Source organism: Peromyscus maniculatus, chromosome 1 (assembly GCF_049852395.1).
Source record: "Peromyscus maniculatus bairdii isolate BWxNUB_F1_BW_parent chromosome 1, HU_Pman_BW_mat_3.1, whole genome shotgun sequence".
In the NCBI taxonomy this organism is placed as follows: domain Eukaryota; kingdom Metazoa; phylum Chordata; class Mammalia; order Rodentia; family Cricetidae; genus Peromyscus; species Peromyscus maniculatus.
Genome location: NC_134852.1, coordinates 161291072 through 161307189, shown reverse-complemented (window position 1 = coordinate 161307189; position 16118 = coordinate 161291072). Strand labels below are relative to the sequence as shown.

Genomic DNA, 16118 nt, shown 5'->3' with positions numbered 1-16118 from the left:
GCTACTGGTTTTGCGCTGGAGCTGAGCGGGCGGCTGCAGCCCTGAACTCAGAGGAGCAGGGACGAGGGCCACACAGAAGAGTGGAGACCTGGCCTCCAAGTGGGAGTAACGGCTCACAATCGTCGCCAGTGAGATCCCGGCAGCTTGTAAGTCGCAGCTCAGTTCCTTGCCAGCCGCAGGCCTATGCCCTCCCAGCTTTCCTCGCCTCTACGGTGGATTATGACGAAATAGAAAATTGGAATGTAAGCTCCATCGAAGCAGGAACCTTAACTAAGGCACAGCTTTTCTTCCTCCACACGCCTGGCTCAGTATCACGCCAAGTGTGAAACCCGTGTGAATTAAACGAAATCCTGTTCCCTGTAGTCCTCCACAAATTGCCGGATCAAAAAAAGAGCATCAGGCCGCGAATGATGGCACAGGCCTTTAATCCCAGCATTTGGGTGGCAGAGGCAGGTGGATCTCTCAGTTTGAGGATAGCCTGGTCTACATAGAACTTTCCAGGACAGCCAGAGCTATGTAGAGAGATCCTGCTTCAAAACAAAACAAAAACCAAAAAACAAGAAACCAAACAAACTGGGCAAACAGACTGGGAGTTTTGGACAACAGCATTGTCCACATAGAGAATACAGGGACATCCAAAGCTACACAGCGAGACCCTGTCTCAAAACAAAAACAAAAGCACCTGTCAGGGACATAGTGAGCATTGGTCTTTACACTCAATGACCTAACCATCATCCCTATTAGATAGACCCATGTCAGCTAGGTAGGCAGGAAAGTCACTAGCAATGATTGAATTCCCATTTTCTCTCTCTCCAACACCCCCCCCCCCAAAACTGGGTTTGTCTGTGTAGCCTTGGCTGTCCTACAACTTGATCTGTAGGCCAAGTTGGCCTCAAGCTCAGGAGATCCACTTGTCTGATTCCAGAGTACTGGGATTAAAGGAGTGAGCCACCACTGCCCCTGTGATTGAAACTTTTAAATGGCAAACCCAAGAGCTCTTATAGGAAGTGACCTTCAGTGTATGGCTAGGGCTATTATGGCCTGAGTTTCCTGGGATCCAGATGCTGCTGGGGGGAGGGGGTAAGCAAATGGGACACCCTTAAGGCATGGAACAATGACTTCAATTCTAATCACTTAGGACAAAACAGCTCATTAACATCCCTTCGAGGGTGGGTTAAGTGGGTCACCTCCATTTTCCAGTGGCTGGTTTGGATTTTTTTTATATTGATTCATTATTTTTTTATTTTATATTCACTGATGTTTTGCCAGCATTTGTGTCTGTGTGAGGGTGTCAAATCAAGCTCTGGAACTGAAGTTAGACAGGTGTGAGCCACCTTCTGAGTGCCAGGAATTGAACCCAGGTCCTTTGGAAGAGCAACCAGTGCTCTTAACCACTGAGCTGTCTCTCCAGCCCTGGTTTGGATTTTCTAAGGGTCTTAGAAGGTGCCAAAAGCTGGGTACAAATTCTCTTCTGCTCCCAGCAACAGAGGTCTTGCTTCACTCAGTTCAAGTTCAAGGCTAAGTGATAGAATACAGATGAAAACAAGCCCCAACACTGCTGGAGACAGTCCTGGAAGTTACCACCCAATGATGAATTCATTTGGCTCCAGGTCAAAGGAAATTCTGCTAATGAAGTGCTTTCTAGGAGGGAGTTATGGATACAAAGCCCCAAAGCCACCCTGCTTATCAGTGGGCCCTTCAGAGCCGCCAACTCAACCCTTTTAGTTCTGTATTGGGCACGATCCCACGCAGAAACGACACATCACTAATGAGGCTGACAGTCTTGCTGTAATTGGGAGGAAACAGGCTGCAGCACATTTGGCAGATTGAGAGTCACCAGTAGCCAAAGTCAGGTTTGTGCAGGCAACTGAAGGGCTCAGAGCCCCCTCACCTCACATGGTGAAGAGAGGAAGGCAGTCAAGTTCTAACCCGATGGTAAAGTTGGTCCCTGGGATAGTTTTGTCTCCTTGCCTCATTCTCAAGGAGGCAAGGAGGGGCATTATCTCCCCTTGCTGCCAAAGGTACCTTTGGGGGAGGCTGGTCAGGTTTTATAAAAATCTCCTGGTGGAGACAACCTCCTCTACTGGCCCCAAGCTGGCTTCTGCTCCCAGCCACTTCACAGCAGAGTCCAAATACAGAACCAGTGTGTTTCAAGGGCCAGAGTGGCCAGAGACAAGGGTGGGGAATCAGGGACACTGGCCATTCTTAGCAGTTCCAAGGAAATGGCCTTTCTCCCAACCACCCTACACAGGCTCAATGGCAGCAGTGGCCACCTGCCTTCCCAGGAGGGTCCCAAACCCTCCATGGAGTGCCTCAGAGTGAAGGAGGGTTCAGGCAAGGAAGACCACAAAGATGATGAAGAAGACGATGAGGATGAGGAAGATTTTGACCATGAGCCACCGATTGGAGGTGACTGACTGGAAGTACTTGAGGATCTCTGAATGGGCGGCCTCAACATCCAGCTGGGCTCCAAGCACGTTCTCATCGATCCTGGAAACAGCCAGGAGAGAAAAAAGGACATTGGATTAAAAAGAATGCTGATGACATCCATTTATTGATATGAAAAGTTGATCACAATGTGTGGAAGTAAAAAAAAATGTTTCATATTATGTGATCTCTTTTGTGTGCATGTATGAGTATATACAAGTTTACAAGTTTTTTAGGGTAGTAGACTATGCTTGGCTCTAGTTTGAAAACTTTCTGCCAGTTATTAGCTTATGACTGAGTAATTTAACCAAAATCTTATTTTCCACATCTGAAAAATGAGATTGACATAAACCCTACCTCCTTTTATGAGGTTTCAATTTTCAGTGAGTTAAATATGAGCCCCCCAATCCATATGAACACCCAAATACTGTAATTTTGAATTACTAGCATTTACTGATTTTCTTTAGGTAATGAACATTACATTGTTTTGTTTTGGCTTTTTGTTGTTGTTGGTTTTTGGGGTTTTTGAGACAGGGTTTCTCTGTGTAGCCCTGCCTGTCCTGGAACTCACCCTGTAGACCAGGACTGCCTCTGTGTCCCAAGTGTGAAATTAAATATGTGTGCCACCACCACCGGCACACATTGTTATAATGGGGGTAAAGTTCAGACCACCACAGTAAGAAAATTCTGGTTGAGGGATGGGGACAACTTAATCTAGACAGGAACTCAAAGAACAATACAAACCTCACATCCAGAGAGCATTATCTCTGATGGACAAGTCCTCAGAGGAAGGATGATTTTGACAACTTACTGAGGCAAACAAAACCTTTTGCAGCCAATCTACATGTACAATCCTAAAACCCAAATATATGGCTGGGTAGATAGCTCAATAGGAAAAGTGACTGCTTGGCAACCAAGAGGATCTGAATTTGGATCCCAGTACCGACATAACAAGCTGGCCATGGTCTTACCTGTGTCTATAAACACAGCACAGTGGGTAGGTAGATAAAATAGGAAAAAGCTGGTTTTTGCTGGCTGCCTGAAAATACTCAAGTTTTCAGGCTAAGGGAGAGACCCTACCTCAAAAGAAGAGAGTAATTAATAGAGGACATTTTATGCCCTCCTCTGGCCTACATCATACAAAATATACACACACACACACAGAGAGAGAGAGAGAGAGAGAGAATTTAAAACCCAAATACTATCCTATGTCACAAGATGTTTCAGACACCGTGCCTACCTATAAGGCATGGCAATCCACTAGGATTGTACTGCCTAGTGACATAAAAGCTATTTTAGCTCGTGTAACTACATTCTGTGATTTGTAAAATCATCTAATGACAAAATTTTCAAAACATAATCCTATCAGTAAGCAATATATGATGAAACACAGCCTAATTTTTGCAGAGGGAAATCCTTGGCCTAGAGTCCTCTAGGAGCTGAGTATGGCCCAGGTAGGTCCTAGCAATCTGGCTAGATATGGAAAGAATGGTAAGCTTAAGGTCCTGAAAAGACAAGTGACAGGATTAAGTTCATCTCAGCATCCTAAATTCAGAAGCCTGACCTGTGGTTCTTTCTTATGTTCAAGAGGCTGAAATATCAGGTTCATATCTTTTGACTATAATTATTTTGTTTTTTGAGACAGGTTCTGTGCAGCCCTGGGTCCTAGAAGTTATTACATAGACCAGGCTGGTCTCAAACTCAAGAGACCCACCTCTGAGTACTTGGGATTAAAGACATATGCCACCATGCTCAGCCTTTAATTACATCTTTTTAATGTGAGTACATCTGTTATCGCACAATGAATGAAGCTCATAATGGCAGTTATGAATGGCTTAGCTTAACAAAAATGGACAAACCTTATTAATACAATCTGTACATAAAAGATTACAGAGGAGCTGGGAAAATGGCTCAGCAATTCTGAGGACCTGACTTTGATCCCTGGGGTCCACCTGGTAGGAGAGAAACAACTCCACAGTTGCTGTGCTACGTATGCACCTAAACACACCTGCACACAAATAATTCTGGTGGTTTTTTTTGTTGTTTTTTTTTTTGTTTTTTGAGGCAAGGTCTCACTGTGTAGCCCTGGCTGCCCTAGAACTCACTATATAAACACACAAAGATCTACCTGTCTCCAGAATGCTGGGATTAAAGGCCACTTAAGTGCCACCATACCTGGTAAGATATGTCACAAATAAGATCAGGCAAGGGTGGTAGTACATGGCTTTTAATCTCAGTATTTGGGAGGCAGTCACTCAGAGTTCCACGGTAGTCAGGGCTACATAATGAGACTATGTCTCAAAAAAAAAAAAGAAAAAGCAATGGGAAGCACAGAGCAGACTGAAAAAAAACACCTCACAATCAAGTACATATGACCTGTGTCCAGATGGAGCTTTAAACTATTTTTACATTTATTTTGTGTGTCTGTGTGTATATATGTAGGTGTGCATGTGTCACGGCCCTCGTGGAGGTCAAAGGCCAACATGATGTGAGAACCAGTTCTCTCCTTTCACTATGTGGGTTCCAGGGATCAAACTTAGGCCATCAGACTTTATAGCAAGCACCCTTACCTGCTGAGCCATCGCATAGGCCCCTGCCTGGAGTTTTTAATTCAAGAGGAAAAGAAGCTCTGAGTATGTAACTCGGTGATAAAACACTGACCAGCATGTATAATGTCCTGGGATTGATCCCACAACACAAAGGAGGTGGGGGGACTATAGCTGACATCTGTCCTCCCTGATAGAAAGGCGGTCTGACATTAAACGCTTCCTAATGCTATACAAGTTACACAGCATCTCCTTTCATGCATTCTATACAAAATAATATAAGCAGGGGCCACTGGAACCTGTATTTGATTTTCTTAACCACTGAGCCATCTCTCCAGCTACCATTTATTTTTTAATTTTTTTTTCCCCAGAGCTGAGGACCAAACCCAGGACCTTGCACTTGCTAGGCAAGCGCTCTACCACTGAGCTAAATCCCCAACCCCTTTTAATTCTTTTTGAGACTGAGTCTTATGAAGTTGTCCAAGCAGGCTGGCCTCAAACTCACAATCCTTCCTAACCTCAGCCCCCCAGAATACCAGGATCATAAGTACAAGCAATGAAATATGACTTTCTTGCTGCATTCTGAAACAAAACTCCTGGGAAAGTTTGTCTATTCTTTTGCTTTCCTTTTTTCTTTTGTGGTACCAAGAACTGAATCCACAGGCCCAGTAAATCCTAGGCAAGTAAGCACTCTACTATTGTGGACATCCTTTGTTTTTTGGAACTGGGTCTTAAAATATAGCCCAGATTGGCCTTGAACTTCCTATGTAGCTGATGACCTTTAACTCTGGTTCTCCTGCCTCCACCTCCCATGTGCACCATACCAGCCTTCTCAGATTTGTATTTAACATTTTATTTTTAATTATGTGTATGTATTTGTCTGTGGAGGTATTTGGATCACCTAGAGCTAGAGTTACAAGTGGTTGTAAGTCACCTGATAGAGATGCTAGAACTGAACCTGGGTTATCTGGAAGAACAGTGAGTGCTCTTACACCACTGTGCAATCTCTTCAGCCTTAGATCTGTTGTGTATATGTATGTTTATGGGTATATGTGTTCACCCAGGTGCCTATGCACACAGATGCCAGAACAGTCAGGCAGCCTGTTCCATCATGCTCTGATTTTCTTGACACAATGTCTCTCACTCAATCTGAACCTTGGTGTTTTACCTAGGCTGACTAACCAGTGAGCTCCTGTCATCTGTCTCAGCTCCCCGCCTTGCCCATGCTGGGGTTTCAAGTACTTGAGGCCATTACCTAGCTTTCGAATGGGTGCTGGAAATTTTTTTTTTTCCAGACAGGGTTTCTTTGTGTAGCCTTGGCTGTTCTGGAGATCAGGAGGGTGGCACTTGTCTATGATTCTAACATTTAGGAGATGGAGGCAGGAGACCAGGATTTCAAGGCCAGTCTCAGTTACACAGGTACTTAAAGCTGGCCTAAGACATGAGAGCCTGTCTCAAATAAACAAACATAAAAATTCACTATTTGCAATTTCAAATTTCTTGGCTTAACAACAGAATGAAAATAACACTGAAAACATATTTCTACTTTTTTTTTTTTGGAGACAAGATTTTACCGGCCTGAAATGTGCTACATAAACCAGGCTGGCCTCAAACTCAGACATCTAGGGACTAGAGAGATAGTTCAACAATTAAGAACACTTGCTACTATTGCAGAGGACCAGGGTTCAATTACCAGTACCCACATGGTGTTTGACAATCATCTGTAACTGCACTTCCCAGGAGTCTTTTACCCTCTTTTGACTTCTGTGGTTACCAGAAACACACACCGCAAATACACAAATGCAGGCAAAATACTCATATACATAAAATGAAAAAAAAAAAAAAATCTAAAAACACCAAACCAGAACAACAACAACAAAACTCAAGAGAGCTGCCTGCCTCTACTTCCAGAGTACTGGGATTAAAGGCCACAACACCCAGTTCTCATATAATTATTAAATTTTTTAAAAATTAGATTCATTTTTTTAACTTGTTTAATGTGTGCTTTGCATGTTTGAACATCCCTCGTATGCCTGATGCCTGTGGAAGCCAGACAAGGGCATTGGATCCCCCTAGAAGTAGAGTTAAAGATAGCTGTGAAACACAATGTGGGGTACTAGGAATTGAACCCAGGTCCTCTGGAAAAGGAACAAGAGCTCTTAACTGCTGAGTCATCTCTTTTCATTTTTGAAATAGAGCTTGACTACACTTGTAAAGCTGGCCTTGAACTTCTGGACTCAATGCTCAAGAATAAAGGTCAAAGTCAGGCAGTGGTAGCACTCCCAAGCACTCAGGAGGCAGAGGCAGGCGGATCTCTGTGAGTTCAAGGCCAGCCTGGACTACAGTGAGTTCCAGGACAGCCAGGACTGTTTTCATAGAGAAACTCTGTCTCGAAAAAAATCAAATAAATAAATAGATAGATAGATGAATAAACAAAGAAACGAATGAATCAATAAAGGTGGCACAGTGTGCTCCCTTCTCAGCTGTGTTTTGTTTTGGGTTTTATTATTTATTTATTTAATTTATTACTATGGGGGAGGGAGGACACAAATGTAGCAGTCACAAGACAACTCTGTGGCATTCGTCTCTCCTTTCACCCCTACCTGATTGCAGTGATCAAGCTCATGGCACTAGGCTTGTGCAGAAAGTTCCTATACCCACTGAGCCAGCTGGCTGGTTCCACCAGTTGGTTTCTTTCCTTTTTTCTATGATTCTGAAGACCAACCCTAAGCCTTCACGTATGGTTGACAAACTCTACAAACCAAGCTGTACTTCCAGGCCCTCAGTCATTTTTTTTTTTTTTCTTTTTTTAAAAAATGGTCTCTCACCAGGTGGTGGTAGTACACACCTTTAATCCCAGCTCTTGGGAGGCAGAGGTAGGTGGATCTCTGAATTCGAGGCCAGTCTGGTCTACAAAAGCAAGTTCCAGCACAGCCAGGACTGTTTCACAGAGAAACCCTGTCTTGATAAATCAAAAATTAAAAAAAAAAAAAAAAAGGGTCTCTCTATGCAGCCCTCCCTGACTGTCTTGGAACTTACTATGTAGATCAGGTTGGCCTAAAACTCACAGAGATCTGCTTGCTTCTGTCTCCAGAGTGCTGGGGTTAAAGGCATACATCACCACATTAGGCCCTAAATATACTCTTATGAGTAGAAGCAGGTAATTAGGACTTGTGGGTGGGAAGAATTTCACTTACTCTTCCAAAGACCACCACGCTGTCCCTGGTAACTTCAAGATGCTAATCCATGGAGAAGAGCAAGTTCCACTACATGGGGTGAGAGTGTCTCACCTCTGAATAGTCTCCTCCTGTTCTTTAACCATGTGTGCCAACTGCTGAAAAATGGAGCCCAGCTCAACGATTGTAGATTCAATGTTCTGCATGGTGTCTGCCCGACTCTGGATGTAGGAATCCTTTAGAAGAAGAAAGCACCATGAACTAGGGCCTGAGTTTTTAAGACCCTTTCACCATGACACACTCCAAACACTCTGGGGAACAGAAGACAACAGAGGAGCTGATCCTCTGAATCTGAGCCTGGTTACCTGCTCGTCAATGAGCTGAAGCTGCTGACTTGTTCTAGCGTCCATCATGTCAATGGCCACGTCTCTGGAGGCTCGGGACTCTGCTCCCAAAACTATAGGACCACCCCCTGGGGAAGAAACAGGACAGAACACATTTTAATGATTAAAAGCAGGTTCAGGGCCTGGCATGGTGGCACATGACTTTAATCTCTGTACTCCTAAGGCTAAGGCAAAAGGATCTCTGAGTTTGAGGCTGATCCACAAAGTGAGTTCCAGGACAGCCAAGACTATATAGAGAGACACTGTCTCACAACAACAATAACAAAAACAATTCAAGCAGGGCATAGTGGCACGTGCCTGTTACACTAGCAATAGGAATGTGGAGGTAGGAGGGCCAGGCCAGTCAGTCCTCGGCTAATAACAAGGTAGAGGCCAGCCCAAGCTACATGAGACCCTAGCACTAAAAACTATTCAAAACTCACTGGCACTAGGTTTATATCCAGCTCTGGTAGACTAATCCGAGTCTCAGTTTCCTTATCTCTAAAATGGAGCTAACAATAGCTGCTTTCTAAAGGAAGGCTGAGAAAATTAAGAGAGAGTGTGTGACCAAGTACACAAAATGTCAGACACCTCATTCTTCTGAATATGTCTGTATTTACCGCCACGAGAAGACAGGAATTAAGTGTGGATCATGAAACTCAAAACCTGGTTTGTCCTCTGAAAAAATGCCTAGCACCATCCTGGCCCTTCCATTCTCCAACTCCATACCTGCCTTTAGACTCTGTAGTTTAGAGGATGCCACCACAGCCCGAGAACTTAGCTCCTAGGCTTCCCATATTGCCTCTGACTTACCAAGGTGGTTAGGGGCAAGGGGCAGGGCCGACACTGGTGCCCGAGAGAACTGTTCCCGACGGTTCCTCTGCTGTTTCAGGTTCTGATGTTGGGGGGAAATGCAAAGGTCCTGAGTCTCTGGAAAGTGGGTATGTAGACCCCATGACTCTGGGTAACCTGTCTCTTCCCCTTTTCCTCTTGGGTCCATACCACAAATTCCTACCCACCCACAGATCCCACTTACCTCAGTCCTCACTTCTAAAACCGATTTGAAGTCATTGGACATGGAAGCCAGTTTTGACTACAAAAAGCAAGGACAACTGGGTCATTCAAAGAAGATACTTTGTTATCCCCTTCCTCACTCTTTCCATCCCCAGGGTCCCACCTGCAAGGAAACTACAATGGTGTTGGAATGCGTCTGCAGATGCCGGCCACTCTGGCTGCCCTTGGCCCTCACAAAATCTTGAAGCTGAGCAATTTGTTTGTTGAGGCTATTGATGTCCTGGTAAGAGACCAGAAGAAGAGTATTAAGCAGGGAGTCTTCAATCATTGACCCTATCTGTGCTCTCTGGAAGGGAGGACAAGATAAAACCTCCCAGTGAAGTGTCTAGTCAGATCAGAAGGTGGCACTAGGACTACCCATACTCTGTTCATTGCTTACAGAAAAAGGAAGTTGGTGCTCTCACCATTTGTAAATCAATGACTTATCTGCCTTCCACCTTTCTGCTATACTTTACTCTTGAGGTCATAGAACCCTTACAAAGGCCAAAATCTTCTACCTAGTAGAGCATGCTGAAGGAGTACTTGAATAAAACCCAGGAAAAGGTAAGAATCACCCTATTTCCTAGAAGCATCAAAGAAGCAAATTTTTGCACAGAATGTCTAATACAGCAAAAGATTTTCTGTGACTTACTCTAAGTCATATACAGTGACTTTGTATTACAGCCAGTGTGTCACCCACATCCCATTCTTCCCAGTGATAGAAAAGAAAACCTGTCCCAATATACTATGACCCAGGGAGGTATCAGAAAGGTGGAGAGGGAAGGCATCAAGAACAGGAGTCAGAGTCAGCAAGATGGCTCAGTAGGTAAAGGAGGCAACCTGAATTCAACCCCAGGGACAAGGCAAAGAGATAACCAACTCCACATGCATGCCATGGCACTCAGGCACCACCCTCCAAAACCACAAATAAATATAATTTTAAAAAAATTTTAAATGAGTATGAGAAAGATATTGAAAATAAAATTTAAGCATTTTTAGAGGCTTTCTAAGTAGACACAACATCATCCCTCTCCAGAACCTTGTACTCATCTTCACTGATGACATATCTACTTTTCTAGAATTTCTGACCCAAATGCACTTCAGGGTTGATTTGTTTGGCATAATAACTCCTTCCTTTGGGTTCTAGCTAGGTAAAGTACTATTTCCCATGCAAAAACTGAAAGCTTTTAATCACCCATTTCCTTAGCCTACCTACATGCTATCATACAACTATAGTCTATGATACTGACTGGACGGGTGCAATCCCCTGATCAGAACCATAATCTACTAAGTGCTTACTGTGTATTCAGTACTGTGTCAAATATAACAAGGAGCCTGCGGGTGTGGGGCAGCAAACAAAGGCCCTACATTTCTTCCCTGCACCTAACCAAAAATTTAAACAGCAACAAAAAAGGCCCATTATCTGTTTTTATTTACTGTATAAGCATCTTACAACGTTCTCTCCTGTCCTCTCCTAAATTTAGCACAGAGAACTCTTCTACTTAACAACTCTATCTAACGCCTCAAAGCCATATCCCCTCCACCTCTTTTCCCATTTTAGTAAATGGTATCACCATTCACCAGATGCCCAGCTGGTCATGGTGTCTTAGACTTAAAATCCCACCCAAGACAGGTGGACTGCAATGAATTTAAGGTCAGCCTAAGTTACAGAATGAGACTCTATCTTAAAATACAAATGGGCTCTAGAGTTGGCTCAGTGGGTAAGAGCAATTGCTACTCTTATAGGTTCAGGACACAGGTTCAACTTCTAACACTGATATGGTAGCTCAAAACCATCTGTAACTGCAGTTCTAGGGTACCCAAATACCCTCTTCTGGCCTCCACAGGCATCAGGCACACATGTGGCACAAACAGGTACATGTACACAAAACACTCATATACATACATTTTCAAAAAATGTTTTTAAGCAGGCTGGTGGTACATGCCTTTAATCTCAACACTTGGGAGGTAGAAGCAGGCAGTTCTATGAGTTCAAAGGCCAGTATGGTCTACATAGTGAGACCCTGTCTCAAAAAAAATAAGGAAATTAAACAACAAAACCAAAAAACACCTCTATTCCTTTTCCTCAAACCCACACTGAACCATCAATAGCCCACAAAGAACCCAACTGGTTGCAATATAAACTTTGTTTTGTTTTTGTTTTCCAGTATATATTCTAAATCTATCCACATTATATCCTTTTCTTCCTCATATGCCCTAACCATCTTCTCTACTCCAAAAACCTCCAAGAGCCTCTTAAATGACTGCCTTCTTTCTAGTCTGCCTTCCTATCATCTGCTGCCTAAATAGTGGTCAGTGTGATCTTCAAAACCAAATGCAGGGTATTCTCTCTCATCACTCAATTTAGAATATAACTTAAATGCTTCAGCTGCTTCACACAGGCCCTCTGTCTGCCACTGCCCACTTCTAACTGTACCCTGCCCTGTGCTTCCCACCTGTTGTACGATACCCGTTTGCTGTGCCCATTTTCTACACTACATTCCCACTTTCTGGAACGCACTCCCACCAGATCATCAGATGAACTGCTTTTCCTCCCTATTCAGACAGAGTTCAAATATCACTTCTTCAGCCAAACCAGCTTAGATCAACCAAGCCAAAGTAGTCTCAGCCCTGAAAGCCAGTGCCAGTGGCTGACAAAAGCAAACAAATGGGGCGCACGCCTTTAGTTCCACCCTGGGAGGCGGAGGCAGGGGGATCTCTGAGTTGGTCTGAGTTGGAGGCCAGCCTGGTCTACAGATTGAGTTCCAGGATAGCCAGGGCTACATAGAGAAACCCTGTCTTGAAAAACCAAAAACCAAAACCAAACAAACAAGAAAAGCTAACAAATGCTCCTCACAAAAATCTGTGGAGCAGGTACTTTTATTATCTCTGCCTTACTGATAAGACAATGGCAACTCAGAACTTAGGAGCTCACTCACACAAGGTCACAACCTAAGTGGGTGGCAAAGCAACTTCAGGTTTTTCAGAATCCAGTGGGATAGCGCCTAAGTGGCTAATAAACCCAATAGCATCCAACACTCTCTTCTGCCAGCACAGCACCCCTTAAATGGATCTGCTCTTTGACCTCTGCCACCGTATTTGTACTATACAGCCACACCAGCCACCTCCTTAGCCTCTACCCCACCCCATCCACGTTCCAGATCAGACTCTACGTGTTGCCCAGACAAATGACTCTACACTTGTTATCAAGGTCCACAACACTCTTTACAACTAGCCACTAAGTCAAACGACCAGCTTCTTGCCAGTCACTCATTTAGGAAACCAACAGTCAGGCCAGACACTATTATAAGCACTTGTGAACAAACAGAAAGAAAAATCCTTGGCAGGCATGGTGATACATGGTATAATCCCTGTGCTTGGGAGGCTGAGGCAGGAGAATCACAAATTAAGCACCAGCCTGTAGCCATGCATGGTATCATATGCCTTTAATTGCAGCAATCAGGAGGCAGAGACAGGCGGATCTCTAAGTTTGAGACTAACCTAGTCTACAGAGCAATTTCCAGGACAGCCAGGGATATACAGAGAAATCCCGTCTTAAACAAAAATACCAGCCTGGGCTCTATATCTATACAGTCTTGAAACCAAAACAAAGAACCTACTAGTGGGGTACCTGCAAATCTTTTGTCCCCTCATCTTTTTTTTCCCCTTCTCTTTTGGAAAAGTACAAAGGAATGAAGAAAATAAACCTAAGGTAATTATAGAAAATGAACTTTTTTTTTTTTTTTTCTGAGACAAGGTCTTTCTGTATAACTCTAGCTGTCCTAGCACTATGTAGACCAGGCTGGCCTCGAACTCAGAGATCCACCTGCCTCTGCCTCCTGAGTGCTGGGAATAAAGGCATGGGCCAGGACCACCCTCCAGCTGACCTCAATTTTCTAATCAACACCTTTGCATATAAACTCCTCAGACTAGGGTAAGTCTTTCTACTACCTCTATATAAGCTCTGAATCTAGCTCAGACTTCATACCCTCTGTCAATCTTTCCCAGCATACTGTTTCATCCATCTTTGTGTAAAACCTTTTCTATACTATCACCTATTCATTTTTAAGCCTAGGTTCTTGATGCTGGGTAACTCTTAAGGACAATGAGCCCTTGAAGACAATAATCTTGCTTCACATTTGTTCCATCAGCATCTAGAACAGTGCTTTATAAATAATAGATGATCCTAAATGTCTACTGACTCAGTGGAGGAGCAGGGTGTTTGGACATGGGTCTAAATACCCTGGGGATTCATGGCGATGGAAAATGATGGAAGTAATCTAATTAGAATGCTGGGCTCTCCTGATGGCTAGCAGCTCACCTGTTTGATGATGTATGTTAGCTCCTCAATTTCTACTGCTTTATCATCAAAGAGGGACTTGCGCTTTGCCACTGCAGAGATAGATGCGGTGTTACAACAGGTGAGGGCAATCACAGGCTCGAAGAACTAGGAGTGCAGTTCAGTGGTGGAGGCACTTGCTTTAAGGCACAAAGCCCTGGTTTAAAATCCCCAGCATCATAGGAAAAATAAAACCTCCATGAACCTCACTTCCTACTACTGTTTCACTGTCCCACCTAGGAAAGATCTACCAAACACTCACAGATTGTTAGCTTCTCCAGCTTGGCAAATGTATTGCTGAGATCTTTCCCAATGCGCCTGCAAATGATCATCAGTGAGAAGGTTGTGGTAAAGGGCAGGAAATAGGCTATTCCCATAAGCTCCAACACAACCAATCCCACTCAGCCAAACCAACACAGGCAAATCAACTTCTTAGCCATTATATCACCCCACCACCAAGCCTCTCTTAACTCACTTGGCCATAAGGGTAAATTCACTGCGTTGTCGGGCAGCACGTAGAGCTGGTTTATTTGTTTGGATTCCATTCTGGAAGGTAATGGCGAAAAGTGACTAGTTTCCTTCAGTATTCATGCTCATCTTTTCACTGCTCCCTCACACACCCACTAAACACTCTCTAGTGCTGTTGGCATCAGACAATCTAAGTTTATCAGTGGTTTATAGCTAAGAAAAAAATTAGATGTAGGTTTAAATCTTGACTCATCGTTTGTGATATTTAGGACAAGTTGCTTAAACTATTCTTAATCTCTACTGAAGACAATTCCTCCACTCCTATTGACAAGATTCGATCATCTAAGAGTTGTAAAGTAAATTTAGGTAACTAGCAGACAAAATTTAAGCATTAAGAGGGCTCACACCTGCCTTTCCACTCCAGGTTCTTACCTGACGGCTCTGCAGCGACTTACAGGCAGACAGGAATTCCTGGGTCCGATCCCGGCAAGACATAGTGTCGGGAGGGGAAGGGACCAGGGCCACGGGGGTGGGCAAAGGAGCGATGTCGCTGCTGCTGCTACTGATAGCAGTTTCAGGGGACAGAACCTGTGTCTTTGAGAGACCCAGGTAGACACCCTGATCCGTGTTCTTAGATCCGTAGCGTTTCCGCGGGATCATCGAGTCGCATAACCTCGGACTGCTGTGGAGAGGAGAATGTCATTCTCCAGACAGCCTCTCTTCCCAAACTCTCCCCTCAACTAGCAAATCCTCAAGCTCTTTCCCGTATTTGACAGACTTTCGAGCCCAAGGCCACCCGTAGATCCTGCAGCCTGGCCACGGCGAGAAGGGTCAGCTTCCTCCGGGCCCAAGGCGAAGCTTCCTCAGATTCTCCTTCCAACTTGGCTCTGATGGCCCAAGAACTGGCCGGGGGGCCCTCGAGTCGAGAAAACAGCCAGAGCCTGGTCCTGCGGCCCTGAGCCTCCAGCCAGACCTTTGCAGTTGGCCCAGATCCTAATCGTGTCCTCTGGTATACGTGATTTCCTTCACCCGCTCACGGAGAAGGGGCAACCGACCTCCAAGGTGGACACACTTCGGTGGGCGGAGGGGCGAAAAACCTTAAGTGTTTATTTGAAACAGGAAGTCCCACCTCCATCAAAGTTCCGCCTGTTGGAAGACTGCAGCCACTAATTGGACAGGGCCGACGTCTTTCTCAACAAGGCCTTTCCTGATTGGACAGCGAGGCATTCGCTTACGCGGAGCCGCCAGCAGGACTGGCCCCCGGCTCGCTCCTCTCCCCTCCCCCACCGTCAAGCCGCTGCCCCCGAGCGGAGACGACCGACCGAGACTGGACCCCTGCTCGAGCGAAGCCCTACCTCCTCTGTCGCCTACCGCCGCCGCCACTGCCACTCTCCCCAGGCCGTCGCCCCCTCCACGCCGGACGTGTAAGCCGCCGAAATCGGACCAAAGAGCAGGAGCCGCCACGTCACCCACACGCAATCCCACCCCCGTGACGTGCTGCCGCGCCACGCCTATTTTTTCTTTTCCTTTTTTTTTTTTTTTTTTTAAGCCCAGAGACAGGAAGAACACACCCCTGCCCCGTCAAACTCAACTCCGCCCTCCTATTGGTTAGGCTGCCGCCGTGGCCCCGCCCCTGAGGAGCCGAAACAGATCCCAAGGGGTGGGGCCAAAGGAGCCTTAAAGAGCCCGTGGCGGTCCCTGAGCTTACAGAACTGGAAGCAGGGCG

At 45.0% G+C, this 16118-nt stretch overlaps 1 protein-coding gene and 1 long non-coding RNA gene across 4 annotated transcripts; one reads left to right on the top strand and one right to left on the bottom strand.

Annotated features, from left to right (window-relative positions):
• Positions 1–6: 6 nt before the first annotated feature.
• LOC121822135 (uncharacterized) lies at positions 7–2614 on the top strand. The gene is made up of 2 exons (XR_006063168.2): positions 7–146; positions 2252–2614. It is a non-coding gene; the product is annotated as an uncharacterized LOC121822135 (long non-coding RNA).
• Stx5 (syntaxin 5) lies at positions 1770–16021 on the bottom strand. Of its 3 annotated transcripts, none has more exons than XM_006995174.4 (11): positions 15748–16021; positions 14825–15074; positions 14400–14470; positions 14187–14242; positions 13907–13977; positions 9710–9826; positions 9569–9625; positions 9346–9427; positions 8515–8621; positions 8264–8385; positions 1770–2490 (listed from the first exon to the last, which is right to left on the bottom strand). In XM_006995174.4, exons 2-11 carry the CDS (start codon positions 15050–15052, stop codon positions 2331–2333), a joined length of 1071 nt encoding a protein of 356 aa, XP_006995236.1. In that variant the 5' UTR covers positions 15053–15074; positions 15748–16021; the 3' UTR covers positions 1770–2330. The 3 variants fall into 3 exon arrangements, with proteins under 3 accessions (XP_006995236.1, XP_076415133.1, XP_042116373.1); XM_076559018.1 differs by having other exon boundaries at positions 14825–15071; positions 15748–15993; XM_042260439.2 differs by lacking the exon at positions 15748–16021 and having other exon boundaries at positions 14825–15200.
• Between the last annotated feature and the right edge of the window lie 97 nt (positions 16022–16118).